Source organism: Rhinoraja longicauda, chromosome 1 (genome assembly GCF_053455715.1).
Source record: "Rhinoraja longicauda isolate Sanriku21f chromosome 1, sRhiLon1.1, whole genome shotgun sequence".
Classification (NCBI taxonomy): domain Eukaryota; kingdom Metazoa; phylum Chordata; class Chondrichthyes; order Rajiformes; family Arhynchobatidae; genus Rhinoraja; species Rhinoraja longicauda.
In genome coordinates this window covers 114,961,312-114,983,748 of record NC_135953.1, presented here as the reverse complement: position 1 = coordinate 114,983,748, position 22,437 = coordinate 114,961,312, and the positions used below count along the sequence as shown (strand labels likewise).

General features: G+C 42.1%; 2 protein-coding genes across 2 annotated transcripts in view; one reads left to right on the top strand and one right to left on the bottom strand.

Annotated features, from left to right (window-relative positions):
• Positions 1-22,094, bottom strand: part of mgst2 (microsomal glutathione S-transferase 2) — a 31,891-nt gene extending 9,797 nt beyond the window's left edge. Inside the window, exons 1-3 of the mRNA XM_078411958.1 lie at positions 21,987-22,094; positions 13,619-13,718; positions 6,167-6,237 (exon numbers count right to left, since the gene is read on the bottom strand). Of these exons, the coding sequence (XP_078268084.1) occupies positions 6,167-6,237; positions 13,619-13,718; positions 21,987-22,044 (229 nt within the window). The 5' untranslated portion in view covers positions 22,045-22,094. The remainder of the gene's footprint in view (positions 1-6,166; positions 6,238-13,618; positions 13,719-21,986) is intronic.
• ndufc1 (NADH:ubiquinone oxidoreductase subunit C1) overlaps positions 1-22,437 on the top strand; it is a 442,230-nt gene that overhangs the window by 179,399 nt on the left and 240,394 nt on the right. The window lies entirely within an intron of this gene.

Here is a 22,437-nt window from a genome sequence, read left to right as displayed (position 1 = left end):
GTGCTTTTAAACTTGCGAAGTCATCATCTTGTAATGGTTAGATAGTGTGATGAGTACCCACAGGATCACTCAGAAGACAAATGAAGGAGAGAGAAAAATAATTGACAATGTACTTAGATGGTAAAGTTATTCACCTCACTGTTTGGTGCTGCCCTCAAATATCTTTTGATGCAAATACCATTTTCCAACACTCACCCCACAACTACTACATCATAATATTTTAAAATGTGCATCTAAATACTTGTTAAAAGCTGTGAAAATGTTCGCTGTCACCGTCCCCTCAGGTACCGGGTTCCAGATTTTAACTACTCTTTGGATGCAAAAAAAATCAAGTCCCTTCTAAATTTCTTAATTGGTTAGTTTAGTTTATTGTCACGTGTACCTAGGCAGTGAAAAGTTTTTGTTGCATGCTAACCAGTCAGTGGAAAGACTACACACGATTACAATCGAGCTATCCAAAGTATACAGATACAGGACAAAGGGAATAACGTTTCGTGCAAGGTAAAGCCAGCAAAATCCAATTAAAGACATTCCGAGGGTCTCCAATGAGGTAGATAGTAGATCAAGTCAAGTCAAGTCAAATTTATTTGTCACATACACATACTCGATGTGCAGTGAAATGAAAGTGGCAATGCCTGCGGGTTGTGCACAAAAATAATTACAGTTACAGCATATAAATAAAGTTAATAAGTTACTAAACATAGCACAAAAAGTGTCGACAAAAATTTAGTCTCTGGGGTTATCAAAGTTGACAGTCCTGATGGCCTGTGGGAAGAAGCTCCGTCTCATCCTCTCCGTTTTCACAGCGTGACAGCGGAGGCGTTTGCCTGACCGTAGCATCTGGAACAGTCCGTTACTGGGGTGGCAGGGGTCCCTCATGATCTTGCTTGCTCTGGATCTGCACCTCCTGATGTACAGGTCCTGCAGGGGGACGAGTGTAGTTCCCATGGTGCGTTCTGCCGAACGCACTACTCTCTGCAGGGCCATCCTGTCCTGGGCAGAGCTGTTCCCAAACCAGACTGTAATGTTGCCGGACAGGATGCTCTCTACAGCCCCAGAGTAGAAGCAATGAAGGATCCTCAGCGACACTCTGAATTTCCTCAGTTGTCTAAGGTGGTAAAGGCGCTGCTTAGCCTTACCCACCAGTGCGGCAATGTGCGTTGCCCACGTCAGATCCTCTGCGATGCGGACTCCCAAGTATTTGAAACTGCTCACCCTATCCACAATAGACCCATTTATCTCCAGTGGCGTGTACGTCCTTGGATGTTTAGCCCTTCTGAAGTCCACAATCAGCTCCTTTGTTTTAGTGACATTCAAGAGGAGGCTATTGTCCTGACACCAGAGTGCCAGATCAGCCACCTCCTCCCGGTAGGCCTTCTCATCGTTGTTGGAGATCCGGCCCACCACCACAGTGTCATCAGCAAACTTGATGATGGAGTTTGAGCTGAACCTGGCCCTACAGTCATGTGTGTACAGGGAGTACAGTAGGGGGCTAAGGACGCAGCCCTGGGGGGATCCTATGTTCAGGGTGAGGGAGCTAGATGTGTGTTCCCCCATCCTGACCACTTGGGGCCTGGCAGTGAGAAAGTCCAGGACCCAGGCACACAGAGGGGTGCTAAGCCCCAGTTCCAGCAGCTTCTTAACCAGTCTGCTGGGGACTATTGTGTTGAATGCTGAACTAAAGTCAATGAACAGCATCCTCACATAGCCCCCCTGGCTGTCCAGATGAGAGAGAGCAGTGTGTAGAACCTGGGAGACCGCATCATCCGTGGACCTGTTCGGACGGTATGCGAACTGTAGTGGGTCCATGTTGCGAGGAAGGAGGGCGCAGATGTGCTTCTTGACTAGCCTCTCCAAGCATTTCATGACAACCGAGGTGAGGGCCACCGGTCGGTAGTCATTTAAACACGCTGGAGAGGCATTCTTTGGCACCGGTACAATGATGGATCTTTTGAAGCATCCAGCCCAATCACAAATTGTAGATAGGATGGTTCAGGGAAGAAACTGTCCCTGAATCTGGAGCTGTGTGCTTTCACACTTCTGTACCTCTTGCCTGATGGGTGAGGGGAAAAGAGGGAGTGACCAGTGTGAAACTCATCCTTGATTGTGCTGGTGGCCTTGCCAAAGCAGCATGAAGTGTAAATGAAGTCAGTGAAAGGGAGGTTGGTTTATGTGATGGTCTGGGCTGCGACCACAATTCTCGGCAATTTTGTGCGACCTTGGACGGTGCTGTTCCCAAACCATGCTATGATGCATCCCGATAAAATGTACTCCTTACATTGTGCTCAGGTTACAATGTGCTCAGGTTAAACCCACCTCTGTGAAAAGTGTGTACCATAATCATGTTCCTTCTTAGCACATTCCAATCCAAGAAAAACACACCCAGCCTATCCAACTCTTTCCTCACAGCTCAACTCACTCAATCCCAATGTTCCAATGAATCTCTGATACATTCTCTCTAGTATACTCGTATACTTCCATTAGTGCGGTGACCCAAACTATACACGGTACTCCTGAGAAGCAAGAAGCTGTAGATGCTAGAATCTTGAGTAAAACACAAAGTGCTGGGGTAATTCAGTGAGTTAGGCAGCATCTCTGGAAGACAAAGATAGGCAACATTTCAGGTTGGGACCCTTCTGTCCAAAGAGATGCTACCTGAACCCACGGAGTTACCCACTGTGCCATAACTTCCTTGCTCTTATATTCCATGTCACAGCTAACAAAGACAACTATCTTGCATGCCTTCATAACATCCTTATGCCTGCTGCCTTCAGGGATCCTTGGATAAGGACCAAGTTCTTCTCAATACATCTCGAAATCCTCCCATTCATTGTGTTTGTCATAGCCTTATTAGCCCTCTCAAAATAGATCACATCATATTTTTCAGGGATTACATTTTATCTGCCATTTTTCTGCCCATATTTGTCACCATCATTCTGTGGTGAGATTACCCTCTACACGATCATCACCACAAATTATGAGAAATAGGTTTGCGATTCCATCCTCAAACCTATTTCCTACACTTGGTCTATTCACATCCAGATTGTTAACATATTGAACAGTAGCAGGCTTCCATGTTATACACCACTTATCACAGGTGTCCAATCGCAAACACAACTCTCAAACAACAAGACGACAATTTGTTATCCATTTTGCCATCTGACCTGGATCCTATGAGCTTTTCCTTTTGGACCAGACTTAGATGCAGGACCTTGGTTTCAAAACTGCACAACAAAATATCAAATTAGATAGAATCTCCCCTTGACAAAGACAATGCACCTATATTCTTGCTGAATTCCTGCCTTTCCCAGTGCTGATTAATCCTGTCCCTCAAAATTGTTTCCAATTATTTCCTTACCACTGATGTTAGATTCAACAGCATGTAATTACTATGCTTATCCCTGCTGCCCTTTAGTTTATTCGTTTTGGAGATACAGCACAGAAACAGGTCCTTCGGCCCTCAGAGTCCATGCTGACCCGCGGTCCCCAGATACACTAACACTACCCTACACACCAGGGACAACTTACAATTTTTAGTGAAATCAATTAACCTACAAACCTGTACGTCTTTGGAATGTAGGAGGAAACCAGAGCACCCGGGAAAGGGCATAGCCTCAGAATTAAAGGGCGCTCTTTTAAAAAGAGGTGAAAAGGAACTTCTTTAGTCAGAGGGTAGTTAATCTGTGGAACATTGCCACGCCACAGTGGGCTGTGGAGGCCAAGTCAGTGGACATTTTTAAGGCAGAGATAAACAAATTCTTGATTAGAATGGGTGTCAAGGGTTATGGGGAGAAGGCAGGAAAATGGGTTTAGGAGGCAGAGATCAGCCATGATTGAATGGCAGAGTAAACTCGATGGGCCGAATGGCCTAATTCTACTCCTATAACCTGTGAATACCCACGTGGTCATGTGGAGAACGTACAAACTCTGTACAGACAACACCCGTAGTCAGGATCATCTTACCATTCAAAGACCAGGTAAGAGTCAATCACATTGTTAAACCAGGGGAGTAGAAATTTATTTTTTGTTTTGTTGCCCTGAAGTACATTAATAAACCAGATGAGTTTTAAACCGCAATAGAGTTAAACTTTTCATGATCAGCAGCACTGATGCAAGCTTGTTATTTAATTGCTCGCATTTCAGTTCCCACCGGCCACGATGGGATTTGAACTCATGATGATGATGAATCAATTATCCAGTAACTTCACCACTATACTGCAACACCCCATTAATAGATCTTACTTCTAAGATTATAAATTCAGCCCATTCTAATTTATTTCCTCCCAAATGTGTGGTGGCCAACAATTTTTAAAGATTAATCTCCATCAATCGCTGTTGATAATGAACCTTATGAAAAAAGTTGACAAGGCATTCTGCCCGAGATTGACGACTCGGTTTGCAGTATTTTCTCCCTCTCTTTGATTATATTCCAAGTGCCGCTGTCATCTTGGGGGGGAGATGACAGAAAAGAGCTGCCATGCCTGACAGACTGAAGAGCTAAATAAATTACACTGTAGAATGACAACATTGCTGGGCATCCTATGTTAAAGATGGTACCCACTGATGTTAATTAATTTCTGCCAGAGCTCATTAATTGCTGCATCACATTAGCCTCAGTTCTTTAAGTATGAAAGACCCCCCCCCCCCACCACCACCCCTTTAAGGGATATTATTAGTTGTGTGTTGATTTGTGAGCTTTTACACTGAGACAATATTCACCCTCTGGCTAAAAGACAGTTTTGTACATTTGCTGTACATAGAAATGTTATTGCAGCAAATCCTCAAAGGATTTGACCCTCCCTCCATTCCTGGACATGCAGCAGTGACTAACCTTCATGTATGGGCCAGGTCAGGAAATGTTGACGGACTGCTTGATTACAGTCAGTCAAATCAACCAAAGGATGATCTTATGTAAGTTATATGAATGCTTCAGATGGCTCGGGAAATTCTATCATGTAACACAACCTTTGTACGTACTACATGATAGAATTCTACAATGTAGAATAGCAAACTAAAATATTCATGCAGCATCTCTCAAGAAGTTTGCATGGCTTCACCTTCGCATGGCCTGAGACTGTAATCAGGGTGCATCATTTTCTTTGTCAACACGTTCGCAAAACTGCAAAATGCAGACAATGTTTGTGCTGCATACTGCAACAATCTTTAATCAGAAGGTGTACTCTGCTTCGGGGCTATTTAACAATGGCCTTGTAGTCTTAAGAACTGTAGTTTATCAAGCAATATGACTGTTGGTTAAGCTCCATCTCAGTTTGAATGCTTCAACATCATGAAAGGATAAAAGCTCATGGAAATTAAAGGTTAACCATACCTTGACTAGCCATTTAGCTTGGTCCAGCTATGTTCTTTATGTTTGTTCCCACTGATACATTCACTCAATGTGTCCACCCACTTCAATGTGTACAATCCCAACGCTGCAGTAACTGTTTGCCTTACTGACCACCTCTTGGTTTTCTTCCCTAGCCTACTTTTCCTGATCATTTTCTTGACCCAACCCCACCCTACTTGACCTCTAGAGATTGGCTCCAGCCCTGCCACTGACTCTCACCGTCATGATCCACCATTCCCTTCAATGACCTGTGAAACTGTGCCTAATGTTAGAGATGACAACCAAAAGCACCTTGCACAAGCTCAGTGTACAAATTCTGCTCTATTGCACATCCTAGCGTCATACAGCATGGAAACAGGACCTTTGGCCCAACTTGTCCATACCGACCAATATGCCCCATCTACGTTAATCCCATCTTGAGCCTAGTACCCAAAAGACTGGATACAGTATTGGAATGGTTAAGTCGAATGGTAAAGTCACTGTACTAGCACCAGTAGCCTGGACTATTAAACCAGGGGCATGTATTTGAATCCACTCTGGCAGTGGGGAATTTAAATTCAAATGATTAAATAAATATGGAATTAAAAGCCTGGTGTCAGTAATGACAACCATCAAGCAGCAGAAGTACCCCCTTCCTGCCTTCTCCCCATACCCCCTGACTCCGTTATCCTTAAGAGCTCTATCTAGCTCTCTCTTGAATGCATTCAGAGAATTGGCCTCCACTGCCTTCTGAGGCAGAGAATTCCATAGATTTACAACTCTCTGACTGAAAAAGTTTTTCCTCAAGAAACTCATCACTTTTAAATGGTTACAACTCACCTTGATTGAAAAACAATCCAGAAATCCATAACACAATCAGGAACGGAGGATAGAATTCCACCGAGTTCTGCCTGTACAAATTAAAGCATAGAACAATCATTAAATTACCAAAAATAACTCTTTAAAACTGCTTAAACAGTTCACCCGATCAAGTTTCACTCTTCTTCTGAAGGTACAAATTCATTCTCGGAATTTCTTCAGTGGTACTCAGTGGGCTCCATATCTGAGGAAGGATGTGCTGGCTCTGGAGAGGGTCTAAAGGAGGTTTACAAGAATTAATCCAGGAATGAATGGGTAAGCATATGATGAACGTTTGACTGCACTGGGCCTCCACTCACTGGAGTTTAGAAGGTTGAGGAGGGACCTCATTGAAACTTACAGAATAATGAAAGGCATAGATAGAGTGGATGTGGAAAGGATGGTTCCACTGGTGGCTAATTTATTCTGGGAACTCAAAAACAGCGAGGTAAATTTAAAAAACCTGCAATTGTTTTGTTGACATTTCCACAACCAGGGCATGAAGGGGTTCGTTCTGAAGTTTGATTTGATGCCTAATCAAATCTTTAGGAGTATACGATTATGCTTGGTACTGGGTGGGTGCTATGCTATTGAGACGGCGCTTGGTTAGATGAAACATCAGACCAAGTTCACTAGCCTTCACCAAAGGGCATACAAAGTGCCAATGTTGCCATTTTGAAAAAAGTTGACTTTGGTATTGGTACATCGTTGTCATGCGTACGGAAATATAGTAAAAATCTTTGCTTTGCATGTTATCCTGGCAAATCATGCCATACGCAAGTGCAAACGAGAAAGTAAACAGAGTGCAGAATGTAACATTACATCTATAAAGAACGTGCAGATTATAGAAAAGTGCAAGGGCCACAAGAAGGTAAAAGATTGGAAAATGTATCTCTCATATATGAGAGATCTGTTCAAGAGTCTGATAGCAGCGGCAGAGAAGCTGTTCTTGAACCTAGTGGTGCAAGTTTTTAAATTTTCACATCTTCTGCCCAACAGGAGAAGGGAGATAATGCCCAGTGTGTGACACATCCCAGATTATGTTGGCTGCTTACCTGAGGCGGCTTGAAGCATTGATGGAGTTGATGTCAGGAGAGTGGGAGTGGGGAGGGAAGGAAGCAGGCGGCTGTGGTTTACAGTTTTAGGCAGAGCCGCTGCCATACCAAGCCATGTCGCATCCGGATCAGATGTTTTCTATGTTGATATGTGGAAATTGGTAAATGTGGTTGAACCATGAACAATTGTTGGTGATATTTACACTTAGGAACTTAAATTCCTCAACCATCTTCACTTCAGCACGGTTGATGGATACTGAGGCGTGTGCTCCACCCCATTTCCTGATGTCTACAACATAGAAAATAGGTGCAGAAGGAGGCCATCCGGCCCTTCGAGCCAGCACCACCATTCATTGTGATCATGGCTGATCATCCACAATCAGTAACCTGTGCCCAACCTCTCCCCATATCCCTTGATTCCACTAGCCCCCAGAGCTCTATCTAACTCTTTCTTAAATTCATCAAGTGATTTGGCCTCCACTGCCCTCTGTGGCAGAGAATTCCACAAATTCACAACCAGGGTCTTTGCTTTCCTGACACTACGGGAGAGTAGTTCTTCATACCACACTAATCTCCATTTATTTCCTGCACTCGCTCTCATCATTGTTTGAGATCTGCCCTACCATCAGTGTCATCTGCAAACCTGTAAGTGGAGTTACTGCAGAATTTGGCCTCACAGTCAGGAGTGTAAGGACACAGCCTTGCAGAGCACCAGTGTTGAGAATTATCATGGAGGATGTGTTGTCACCTGTCTGTACTGATCATGATCTACGGGTCCGAAAGTCAAGGGTTCATTTGCAGAGGGGATTGCTTAGTCCTAGGTCCAAGAATTTGGAGATGTGTTTGGTTGGAATTAAGGAGTTGAAGGCAGAGCTGCAGACAATAGATGTAGGCAATCTTGTAATTCAAATGATCCATGGATGAGTGTTGGGCCAGGGAGAGAACGTTTGCTATGGACCTGTTGCAGCAGGCAGCACATTACAGTGGATCAAGGCCATCTGGGAGGCAGGAGATGATGTGCGGCATGACCAGCCTCTGGAAACAATTCATGATGCATTCCAGTGTCCTGGTCAATATTATTGCTCACTCAACCTACCCAAATCAGATTATTTGGTCATTGTCATCACTGTTGTTGGGGAAAAGCATACTGTGTGCAAATTGGCTGCTGTATTTTAACAGAGATTACAGTTTAAGCAAGGTTCATTTGTTGCAAAGAATTAGGCCATGAAAGGCAAGTTGCTCTTTGAATGTGACCACTGGGAATGCTTTGATTGACATTTACATTCAAGCCCCCACAGGACCAGTACAATTAAAGCAATACTACTAAATTATTCATACCCAAGGAAGAAATAGAAGGGTAAATGGGATCATTTCCCACTTTATCCAGATAGATCTCCCAATGCGTTTGAGGCTTTGAACAGAATTACAAAACCCAAACAATATCGATATCTCTAATCATTACCTCCCCACCTCCCTACTTAGATCAGACAGCATCAAGATGGGGCAAAGGAAAGAAAACCACAAGTAGTCTTCAAGTTGTCACTCGTGTGAGATGGGAATAATATTAACCCACAGCCTGATGTATATGCAATTTATGAAAAAGCTAATTGCTGACCTTTGCAGATTATATATCAAAATGTATTCCCTCTTGAAGCAGTCAGATCAGAATAGAATTCCACATTTATTTTGCCATGAACAACCCTCGTGCAGATGCGAGTTAAATTTGCAAAGAGTGGTCAAAGATGTATTTATCAGAGGTAGGTAATGTACCCTCAATTGTTAAATTCAACTTGTTTTATTTGGGAAAGCAGCCATCACAGTGCAGTTGCACACAAGTGATTCATGCCCCAGCGAAAATAACTCGTGTTACTTCAAGATTTGTTCCCAACTATTTACCAGCACCGTATCATTATATGGATATGACTCAATTAAAAGAAAGGCATTGAGATGTTAATTACTGGCAATCAAAGATCACAGCTGTAAGCAAATAAAAGCCAACTATTTCCCCACTACTTTGAGTAGGTAAATTAGAGTTTTCCTTCGGTGATACCAAAAGAAAAGTTATTTCGTAATCCTTACAAATAGTCATGCTGCTGATAAAGTTTTAAGCTGTATACAGCCTGCTGTTCAATCCCAATTTTAGCTTCCAACTTAATCTGCATCACAAAAGATCAACTAATTCCATCTCCAGTCCCATCCCACCTTTCTGTGAAACTTATGTTCACTTCACATTCAAGTCTGTGACTGCATCCTCTGCTGTACTAAATCCCATTTGGCTTTGACCATTACCTTCTTGATATGCTTTGATCTCCATTTCCTTCATGGATTGAATTCTTCCCATTGCTAGAATCATCTCCAACTATGATGTCTGCTCTGTTTCCTTCCCTTCCTCCATTCACCCTATCGCAGGCAGCCACGGTTTCAGCTCCCTGACCCCCACCCTCTGGAATTATGTCCAAATCCCTCCATTTATATCCTCCGTTCATCTTTAAACCACATCTTGCCTCGCTCTACTGCTATAATGTATGGTCAATTTCCTCATGTGGCCCCCTTTGGGAGAGCATCTTTTCTTTCATTCCATCTCTCTGAAATAACTCAAGATATTTTATCCTTGATAAATTCATTGCATAGAAAGCAGAGATGGAAGGGGAGAGATAAACAAAATACAGTGGGGTTTAGTACAACACAGGATGTAGCCACAGACTGGAATGTGAAGTGAACATAGGTTTCACAGACAGGTGGATGGGACTGGAGAAGGTCCTCCATGTGTGTGGACAAGTCCAACATAATCATCCAGTTTGAAAAGGTTCTATGCACTGAGAGATGCAGGATGATCAATGAGGCAGAAATTATAGCACATCGCACTGACCTATACAAAATAAAAGGGTTGTAACCATTAATGGAGCAAATAACAATTGCTTTATTAAATATGATTGAAAGATGGTATGTGCAATATATTGGTCTTGGAATCAGGACCACTTCTCAATGGCGATCTGCTTTTGCTCGTTTTCTATGACTGTCATATGACATGTGTTCTATCAATACAGAAGGTTCACTTCCTGTTGGTAGTGATTGCAAAATTCAGTGTCAAACATGTGAAATCAAAGGTCAGACATGTTAGTGCAGATCCTAAAGTGCCCAGTTTTCCAAAGGTTTTGAATTCACCCAGATTGCACCCAATATGATCAACTTCAGGTAAAATCAATGTTTCCATGCTAAATGCTTTAAAACTTGTGTCAATTGATCCATTTCTAAACATGCATGTGTGTGTGGAGATTTTGTCAGAACAGTATCAAGCTCAGCTGCGATGTGCTCCGCAGTTAAGCAGCTACATAGAATTTACTGCTGAGATTCATTAATCAAGAATGCGCGCAGACAGCAGAAAGTTGCCATGGTGCTGATAACCATCGAGGGAAGCAACAAAAAAAACATTGAAAATAATCTGATTATTACTTTGTACAATCGAAAATATATCAGAGTGCTTGTTTTTAAATAGGAAAACAGTTAACTTGAGGGAGTATACTACTTTTGGAAGATGTATACATTTTTAATCTTTTTTTTTTTAATGCCAACTCTCTCTAACATAAAACCTACTCTAGCCTAGCCAGATTGGCTGGAAAATCTGAATGGACCACAGTTGTGAAATGGCAGTGCTGATTATAAACCTTGTGTACCACCAATCTGGATTTACCGCAGTAGTATTCTCCACTCTAAAAACCTTGTTAATTATTTGTTTTAATAAATAATAATTTAAAGCTAATAAAGCTAAATTGATATTTAATTTAAATACAAATGCACTGTACTGCAGGATATAGATCAGATGGAAAGTTGGAGGAGTGTTGGACAATGGATTTTATTCCTGACAAGTGCATGGTGATGCATTTGGCAAGACAAATAGAGAGAGGACATAGTGCAATCAGAAAGTATTCAGACCCCTTCACGTTTTCCACATTTTGTTACGTTACAGCCTTATTTTAAAATGGATTAAATTATTTTTTTTTATCATCAATCTACACACAATACCACATAATAAAAAAGCTAAAACAGGTGTTTAGAAATTTTTGCAAAGTAATTAAAAAGAAATAACTGAAATATCACATTTACATAAGTACTCAGACCCTTTGCTATGACACTCAAAATTGAGTTTAGGTTCATCCTGTTTCCATTGATTATCATTGAGATGTTTCTACAACTTGATTGGAGTCCACCAGTGGTAAATTAAATTGATTGGATATGATTTGGCAAGGCACACATCTGTCTATACAAGGTCCCACACTTGCCAGTGCATGTCAGAGCGAAAACCAAACCATGAAGATATCGTCTGTAGACCTCTGAGACAGGATTGTGTCGAGACACAGAACTGGGGAAGGGTATAAAACAATTTCTGCAGCATTGCAGATCACGAAGAGGACAGTGGCCTCCATCATTCTTAAATGGAAGCACTTTGGAACCACCAGGACTCTTCATAGAGCTGGCCGCCTGGCCAAACTGAGCAATCGGGGGAGAAGAGCCTTGGACAGGGCGGTGACCAAAAACCCGATGGTCACTCTGACAGAGCTCCAGAGTTCCTCTGTGAAGATGTGAGAACCTTCCAGAAGGACAACTATATCTGCAGCACTCTACCAATCAGGCCTTTATGGTAGAGTGGCCAGACGGAAGCCACTCCTCAGTAAAAGGCACATGACAACCCGCTTGGAGTTTGCCAAAAGGCACCTAAAGGAACCTCAGACCATGAGAAACAAGATTCTCTGGTCTGATGAAACCAAATTTGAACTCTTTGTCCTTAATGCCAAGCGGCACTGCTCATCACCTGGCCAATACCATACCTACGGTGAAGCATGGTGGTGGTAGCATCATGCTGTGAGGGTGTTTTTCAGCAGCAGGAACTGGGAGACTGGTCAGGATCGAGGGAAAGATGAACAGAGCAAAGTACAGAGAGATCCTTGATAAAAATCTGCTCCAGAGCATTCTGGACCTCAGACTGGGGCGGAGGTTCACCTTCCAAAAGGACAACGACCCTAAGCACACAGCCAAGACAATGCAGGAGTGGCTTCGTGACAAGTCTGTGAATGTCCATGAGTTGCCCAGCCAGAGCCCGGACTTGAACCCGATCGAACATCTCTGGACCTGAAAATAGCTGTGCATCGATGCTCCCCATCCAACCTGACAGAGCTTGAGAGGATCTGCAGAGAAGAATGGGAGAAATTACCCAAATACAGGTGCGCCAAGCTTGTAGCTTCATACCCAAGAAGACTTGAGGCTGTAATTGCTGCCAAAGGTGCCTCAACAAAGTACTGAGTAAAGGGTCTGAATGCTTATGTAAATGTGATATTTCAGTTATTTCTTTTTAATTACTTTGCAAAAATTTCTAAACACCTGTTTTCACTTTTTTATTATGGGGTATTGTGTGTAGATTGATGATTAAAAAAAGAATTTAATCCATTTTAAAATAAGGCAGTAATGTAACAAAATGTGGAAAAAGTGGAGGGGTTTGAATACTTTCTGATTATGTGTGTGTATATATATATATATATATATATAGTAAATAGTTGGTCAATAAGGAATGTTGCTGAGTATAGACTTAGGGATTCAAGTTGATAGCTCCCTGAAAGTGGCAACACTTAGATAAAGTAATGTAGAAGGCATGTGGCATGCTTGCCTTCATAAGAATATAACAATTGGAACATGTTGTAACTTTACAAACAGTGGTTAGATTGCATTTGGAGTGTCGTACGCAATTACGGTTGCCACACTATAGGGAGGATGAGATTGTGTTGGAGAGAATGCAAAGGGGATTCTCCAGGATGCTGCCTGGATCTGAGGAGTTTGGTTTCAGGGAGCGATTGGATAGTCTAAGCTTGTTTTCACTATAGTGAAGAGGGCTGCAGGGTGATAGAGGCCTGTAAAAATTAAGAGTGGTACAGCTCTAATAGCCAGAATTATTTTCCTAATGTGGGGTTATTAAACCAAGAGGCCATAGTTTTAAGGTGAAGGGATGGAGTTTTAGGGAGGATTTGAAGGGAAAGCTTTTTCTTACACTGAAAGCAGTTGATAGCTGAAACTCATTGCCAGTGGCCAGGGTGAAATCAGACATAATTAGTGCTTTTAGACATTTTGGCAGGCACCTGAACAGGGAAGGCAAAGGAGGATATGGTAAAATGCTATAACATTAAATGTAAATGGGCAGAAAGTCACCACAGACATGATGGGTGGAAGTCTCTGTGCCATACAAACTCTAACTTGTTTGCAATTTAGAGATGTGAAAAGTAGAGTAACTCAAAGACTGAAAACAATCTCATTTCAGAATAAAATGGGGAAAAAAAAGTTATTTGGTCAATTCAGAGCTAATGCAAACTGTTGCAAATGAAAATAAACTTACTGTGCACGGAAAATTCTTTCAAAATCAGGCGATCCTGCAACTGATGGAGGCATCACTTTATATTTCATCCTGGCATTTCCTACTTGCACTGCAAAGTATGCTGCATGCACAATGGAAATGTTAATCCATGGGCATTATGGGGAAAAAGAAAACAGCTGGCATTTCAGCAATGAAATTTAAAAAGCTACATTTCAAAGATTACATAAAATTTTAAATAAATTGCACACAGTACCAATAGTAATAAAACTTTTCACAGCTTACCAACATATTTCAGTCAGATCTATGTTTCAAATAGCCTGTTTATTTTGTGATTCCATAGTTAAACACAGGTGCAGGTAGTGCAAGCAAAGATGGTGTCTGAAGGGATTGCAATAGATGGAGTGCAATGTCTATAAGATTCTATAAGAGAGACTTTCTTTGAAGCTGTCTAGCTGGGCGACAGAACTCTTCAGAAGCAGAGTCAGGCAATTAGATAACAGTGCCATCTACAAGGACAAGCAACCTTTGAAAGGCAACCCTGAAGTTATCAACTTTCAAAACAAATGTGTCACTCGAGAAAGCATTAGGCATTAAAATTAACATATTTTTCTGTCTTGCTTACAACATTTTAAGCCATTTTGAAGCAAATTTCAGAACATTTTGTTAATGCAACAACCTGACCACATGTTTTGAAGAACAAGTATAAGAGCAAGAGGCAAATCAGCTCCATTTTGCTGTTATATTTGAATGCATGGCCAGAGAAACCTAATTAGCCTAAATACCACAGAGATGCAATGCACAGAGATAAATTGTAATGTCCAGAATTAATAAACCAATAACAAAGATTATCGTGTTGGGTCGTCCTGGTCTGCAGCTCAGTATTCATCTCCAAATGAGGTAATTCACCTTACAGCACAAAAAAAACTGAAGGAAGCCAACACTGCTCCCAAACTCTGTATCACCAGTTTTGGTAGTGAAGGCAATGGAAGTGAGCTATGGGCAAGCCTGAACCTGCCCTCACCCTTCTCCACACCTCATTACTTGCCAAAAAAACAGAAAGGACATATATATTCATTCAGCAGATGTCATTAAATGGCAAACAGAAACAGGGATGCTCCCAAAATGTTACCCCCCTTCTCCAAGGATTTCTAAATCATTTAGCTCACTCCTACATCTGTCCAAGCTGATTCTGCACAAACAATGGGATCTGGTGCTTTCCTGCTCATTTCTAATTCAGCTTTGTGGCAAGTGTGCCGTTAACTAACGATCCAGCCCACAAATATTAAGGAGAGATAAGCCAAGCAATTAGCATGGTCAATGATCCCACTGTGGAGCTCACTTTATTGGTGCCAAGACCAATTTAGCAGTCCACGTAGGACATCTAGTGGTCACCATGTAGTACTGCAGCACTATGTCACTGCAGACCCTTGAAAATAATCTGATAACAAATCGTAGATTAGGATCGCAACACACACATTGGTACACTCTTAATTTTTTACTTTGGGTCTTTTCACATTTCAACCAGCATATCCTGCAGATTCAGAAGGATTCGTAATATAGTAATGTGCAATGGATTGAATAAACGGAGAAGGATGTGGCGGTACTGTTGAAAGTTAGCAACATCTTTTGTCTGATTTCAACAAAATATTTCAGCCTTTGCAGACAGCATAATACAGAATTTGTTCTGCGGGTTAACTTAAAGTCCTTCAGATGTCCATAGATAGAACTATCAAATTAACTGAATTATCCAATTTCCAATAATCTCTCCCAAATTATCCAATTTCCAATAATCTCTCCCAAAGCCTATCCATGTTCTCCAGGGATGCTGTCTGATGCACTGAGTTACTCCAGCACTTTGTGTCTATATTTTGTAAACTAGCAGCTGCTGTTCCTGGTTTTTCCAAATACAAAATTCATACCTGCTCACATATTAAATACCTCATAATCTAATAATGTACCTTCATACTTGGCTGTCAGTTATTTCTACCACTCTAACTCTTTTTGCACAATATTTACTGACTCCGTGTTGTCTGTGGATTTTTTTTTGTTACGTTTACATCTGATTTCAACATGGTGGATGCAACCCATTGCCAGCATAAATCTAAATAATCAAAACAATCAATTGTATCGGTTACTTAACTTTATGCCAATACCAACACAGCAATATTTGTGGACAGGCCAGCAAGCTGACTGATTGGTCTAAACTAATACAACAGAGCCCCACAAGTTTGTTCCCTATATGTTGCTGGTTTCAAGAAGAACACGGGTGGGTGCTTAAGCTCAGGAGTAAGAATATTGATCCTGAAAATTCAAGATGGTAGCACAGTCACTCTTATAGGAAATGTACCCCACAGGGGCAGCACGGTGGCACAGCAGTAGAGTTGTTGCCTTACAGCACTTGCAGGGCCAGAGACCCAGGTCCGATCCCGACTAAGGGTGCTGTCTGTATGACGTTTGTACATTCTCCCCGTGACCACGTGGGTTTTGTCCGAGATCTGTGGTTTCCACCCACAATCCAAAGACGTACAGTTATGTAGGCAAATTGGCTTGGGTACAATTGTAAATTGTCCCTATTGTGTGAGGGATAGTGTTAATAGAAACATAGAAACATAGAAAATAGGTGCAGGAGGAGGCCATTCGGCCCTTCGAGCCAGCACCGCCATTCATTGTGATCATCCACAATCACTAACCTGTGCCCAACTTCTCCCCATATCCCTTGATTCCACCAGCCCCCAGAGCTTGATCTAACTCTCTCTTAAATTCATCCAGTGATTAGGCCTCCACTGCCCTCTGTGGCAGAGAATTCCACAAATTCACAAAGTTCCTTCTCACCTCAGTTTTAAATGGCCTCCCCTTCATTCTAAGACTTTGGCCCCTGGTTCTGGACTCCCCCAACATTGGGAACATTTTTCCTGCATCTAGCTTGTCCAGTCCTTTTATAATTTTATATGTCTCTATAAGATCCCCTCTCATCCTTCTAAACTCCAGTGAATACAAGCCTAATGTGCAGGGAACGCTGGTCGGTGTGGACTCGGTGGGCCAAAGGGCCTGTTTCCGCACTGTATCTCTAAACTAAACTAAAGGTATTACTGGAAGAGAGTGCAGGGTTTGAAAGTGATGGTACAGTTGGGTAGTCAGCCATCCAAGTTCATTCACAAAGACTAAATCTTTGACAAAATACAACATACTGGAGGAACTGGGTCAGGCAGAATATGGGGAGGGAATGAGCAGGTGATATTTTGGGTCGGGACCCTTCGTCAGACATCACTTGTCCATTTCCTCCTCAGACACTGCCTGATCCATTGAGTTCCTCCAGCACTTTTGTGTTTTCCAGCATCTGTAGTTTCATGCGTCTCCAATGATTCTTTGGAGATGTTGATGGGTGAATAAGGATGTTGTGACAGCATTTTCACTGTGGGCATTTATCCGAAGAGATGGTAAACAGTGCTAGTGCTGAGAAAACCAAATACACCATCTTAATGTCAACATAAAATCATCTGCATATCTAGTGATGGTGGGGTCTTTCTTAATTAATATGTAATTACAAGAGCTTTATGTTGCAAACACAATAACAATTAGACAAATATGCAAATGAACCAAGTAACTTAGGGTGGCACGGTGGTGCAGCGATAGAGGTGCTGCCTTAGAGCGCCGGAGAACCGGGTTCAATGCTAACTACCGATGCTGTCTGTACGGAGTTTGTACGTTCTCCTCGTGACCTGCGTGGGTTTTCTCCGGGACCTCCTGTTTCCTCCCACACTCCAAAGACGTACAGATTTGTAGGCTAATTGGCTTTGAATAATTTTAAATTGCTTCTAGTGTGTGTAGGATAGTGTTAGAGTGTGAGGATTGCTGGTTGGCACAGACTCGGTGGGCCGAAGGGCCTGTTTCCACACTATATGTCTAAACTAAACTAAAACTGGAGCACACAGTGAAGATCATGGGATTGCTCCCTTTTCATCTTGTGAAAAGTTAACAGGCTCCGTAGACATTGTTCCCGATGTTGGGGAAGTCCAGAACAAGGGGTCACAGTTTCAGGATAAGGGGGAAGTCTTTTAGGACCGAGATGAGAATCTGTGGAATTCTCTGCCACAGAAGGTAGTTGAGGCCAGTTCATTGGCTATATTTAAGAGGGAGTTAGATGTGGCCCTTGTGGCTAAAGGGATCAGGGGGTATGGAGAGAAGGCAGGTACAGGTTACTGAGTTGGATGATCAGTCATGATCATATTGAATGGCGGTGCAGGCTCGAAGGGCCGAATGGCCTACTCCTGCACCTATTTTCTATGTTTTCTATGACATGCCAAATAATGGTTTTGCACTTTCCCTAGAAAGAAGGGAAGGGAAAAAATCCAAGACAGAATCACACAAGGCTGCTCTCCTAAAGTAACAGATAGCATCACTGACAACAAACCTCTGTTTTGAGATTTCAAAATTGGAAGTCCAGAAGAGCAATTAAAAATGTGATCAAAGTACATCGTTGTTAACACCATGACCCTTGACACATAAATTTGCAGTGTTTTGCAATTTATCAGCATCACAGCTCTCTGGTGGTGAATTCCACAGATTCTCCATCCTGCGTGTGATGAAATTCCTATGTACACTCGTTTTAAATGACTACGCCCTGACCTTGTAACAATGTCCCCTCATTTCAGACTCTCCAACTAGTGGAAACATCTCAACATCTATGTGTAGGAAGGAACTGCAGATAGACAAAAGACAGACAAAGAACCAAAGATAGACAAAAAAAGTAACTCAGCGGGTCAAGCGGCATTTCTGGAGAAAAGGAATAGGTGACCTTTCAGGTTGAGACCCTTCTTCAAACTTAAGAAGCCTGAGTCTGAAGAAGGGTCTCGACCCGAAACGCCACCTATTCCTTTTCTCCAGAAATGCTGCCTGACCCACTGAGTTACTCTAGCTTTTTGTGACCATCTTCTCAACATCTACCCTTGCCATGTCCACTAAGGATCTTATATATTGCAATGAGGTGACTCCCTCTTTTAAAATGCCTTCAATGCTAATACATTATTTCTTAAATAAGGCCAAAGCTGTGGACTGCACTCCAGATATATACCCTGTACAATTGTAACAGTACCTCCCCATTTCTAAACTTCAACCTTCTTGCAATAAGAGCCAATATACCATTTATTTTCCTATTAACATTTTCGCAATTCTTGTATAAGAACACCTAGATCCCTTTGTACTTTGTTCACCTGCAATCTTTCTCCATTTAGATAATAGTCTGCCTTTAAATTCCTCATATCAAATGCATGACCTCACATTTTCTCACATTAAACTCCATTTGCCGAGTTTGTGCCCACTTAATCTATGTTGTTGACTCCTACGATGCCCATCAAAACATACCCTTTCACCTGTTGTCATTTCATTAGCAAACTTCCTTACTTATAGTCTTCCCCCACCTCCACATCATAAATGATTGAGGCAAGAACTAATCTCAGGGCCAATCCATTAGTTACTTCCTTCCACCTGAAAAAAAAAACCTTTATTCAAACCCTCAATCTTCTATGCAATAACAAATCTTCACTCCACATTAACACATTTGACCTCATATGATGAGGTCTTGTGGAGCAACCTTTCACGTGGCACCTTGCTAGAGATGACATCTGACAGATGGTAATAGGATAGATCAGGAATTGTGGTTACCTCCTGTCTGTCCTTCATTTAACATCAAATAATCTTTTGCACTTTGGATCATTATAGGGGAAACATTCAAGCATAGCGAAGTTGATTCTGTGCTTGAAACATCCGATTTCCATGGGGATAGAATAATTTAATTGAAAGGTAATCTTACAAATTGAAAGATAATCTTAAATAACACAATATTAAGATTTTTTAAAAGAGCAAGTTTAAGCCACAACACTTTTTCTAAGTACATCAGCATACTAAAAGAAACAAGGAAATACAAGTTGCAATTTAGGACAGAAAAAATTGGGGCACATGTAAGGAAGATTTTTTCCAAAGACTATCGTCTGTTTTTAAATACAAGAAATGAAACTCTTAGATTCATTGAAGGCATATCTAAATGAAGAATCTAAAGAGGACACATCACAGATGACACTACCGTAGTGGGCCGGATATCGAATGTTGATGGGACGAAGTACAGGAAGAAGACTGAGAACCTTGTAATTTGGTGCCAAAGCAACAACCTATCCCTCAATGTCAGCAAGACAAGAAGATTGTGAATGACCAGGAAGTGAAGCAGGTCGCACATCCCAGTGTACATTGATGGCATCTTTTCTTTGACTGGACAGCATACAAACAAAACCTTTTCACTGCAACTCGGTTTTCAATAATATACTAAATTGATAATAAACTGAACTAAATAAGATGCTCAAATAAGTGTTAATCTGAATTTAAACTGGGATTTATAGTCTAAATACCTCATGTATGAAGTCAATCCAACATCTATTTCAACATCAAGTTCTGCCTTGAGCAGTTACTGAGTCCAAAAACATGAAGCTAAAACACAACCAATAAATAACTCAGAATATTTCCAATCATTCATTTTTTAAGAGATATTCTACGAGATTATAATTTTGATGACAATATTTTCTTTAAGGGAATTCCCTCTGATTTCACTATTAAAACTAGAAAGAAATTAGCACATTAAATGTGCAAAACTAAAGGTAGTTATGGTTAACAATTCAAGGGAGTAACTTTACTTTCAATGTGGCACTCCCTGCCAAAGACACTCTAATAAAGGCTAAGAGGTGGGTAGATTACACACATTTCTGACAACATAATGTGGGATGATAAGATAACCTGCTCTACAACATTTCCCACCCTTTCATTAGTCATCTCATGCAAAGAGTTTAGGTAAAGAGACACTAGATTTTAAATTCATATAAAATATAATTTCAAGCCTCATGTCCTACTAAAATACCACAATTCTTGCTACCACGCTGGGGAAGGATCCGAAAGCACCAGAGGGAATCAAGAAAAGATTTAGGAGAAATCTGGAGAATTGTAGCTATAAGCAGAGATTGGCCAAGCTGGGCTTCCTTTCTTGAGGGGAAAAAGGGAGGTTTGGGACAGATTTAATTGTGAAATGTAACATTATCAGCTGCCTTGACAGGAAAACCTCTTCCCCTTCACAAACAAGTCAACATTTTCAAAAATAAAACTACATTGATTAGTGGGAACCGTTGAATATTTTTTTCAATCCAACATTTGGGCATGGTCTGGAGATGAATGTTGGAAAGGGTGAGGGAGATAGAAATCTTTAAGTAAAAATGAAGGTTTCTAACAGTACCTGGACAATGATTTTAAAGTTTCAAAAATACAAGACTACAAACTCAGGTTTGGGATATGGCAAAGCTAGACATAAAATGCTGAAGATGGGTCTTGACCCGAAACTTCACCCATTCCTTCTATCCAGAGATGCTGCCTGTCCCGCTGAGTTACTCCAGCATTTTGTGTCCATCTTCAGTAATGTTCCACACAAAGTCCCTCATCTCTTTCAAGGGGCTAACTAACTAGCCTCAGCTTCCCAATCTGTATATATTTGTTGCATTTTCAAATATATATTCAAACCATTTTTAAAAGTTACTGTTTAATCTGCTTATATATTCCAATTTGTAACAACTTACTAAGTAGAGAAAATAAATCTGCAATTTTATCTTTGACAATTACCTTACATGTTTCCTTTGATGATCAAAGATCAGATTTTTTCCCCCACAATATCAAATCCATCGATTTTAAATAATTATGAAATTCTGCAGAATCTTCAATGTCTGCGCCTGCCCAAAACTCTTCTTCCCATCTTCCAGCCACTTTAAATCTGTCTGCCTCAAATCTAATTCACTTGAAAGATGGTCAGAAATGACTGTTAAAACTGTACAAAATTTGACAACCTCTTACAAATCTGACAGCCGCATGATATCATTGGGACAATTCAGATAAACTGCACCCTGTCCAGCTCCCAGAGTATGGTGTCCAAAGTTTGGTGTGGTTTAAACTAATGATTTACCAAAAATCCATCCTAAAACTATTTTTGTTGTATCCTAGTCCTGCACCCAACAAGCCGAAGAGCGGTGTGCTTTGTTTATTCGTCTTGCAAAACACACAACAGTGGTGTAGGTACATCGTCTACTTCCTATTAAAGCTCCCTCTTTAAAAACTACAGTCTTGGGGAGGGAAGGCGATTCAAACCACCACGGTGCCAATTTGGCCAGCGAAAAGAAAGACAATAAAGCCATCCAAAGGGGTGCCTCGCTGCTCGAAGTCAGGTGGTGTTAACATTGCGAGACTTCGACCCTGGGCTGGCTCCTTCAGGTGCTTCACGTTGGCACGAGTGGAGGTAGTCCAGTTTACACCAGCGCTGTGCATCGCTAAAGAAAGAGAAGGCGACGTCTGTAAGCAACACTCTTACCCTGCTGAATGGCAGACAGCAGCGAGACAGCGGCCAGCAAGACGCAGTCTTTCACCATGACTTCCTATCAGAGTGGAACAGCGACAGATGTGGGCGGCGCGCCGCTCCTCCACCCACCTCCACCTCCACCCACCCACCCGGGCCGCTCCTCCACCCGCACCACCTCCACCCGGGCCGCTCCTCCACCCACCTCCACCTCCACCCACCCGGGCCGCTCCTCCACCCGCACCACCTCCACCCGGGCCGCTCCTCCACCTCCACCCACCCACCCGGGCCGCTCCTCCACCCGCACCACCTCCACCCGGGCCGCTCCTCCACCTCCACCCACCCACCCGGGCCGCTCCTCCACCCGCACCACCTCCACCCGGGCCGCTCCTCCACCTCCACCCACCCACCCGGGCCGCTCCTCCACCCGCACCACCTCCACCCGGGCCGCTCCTCCACCTCCACC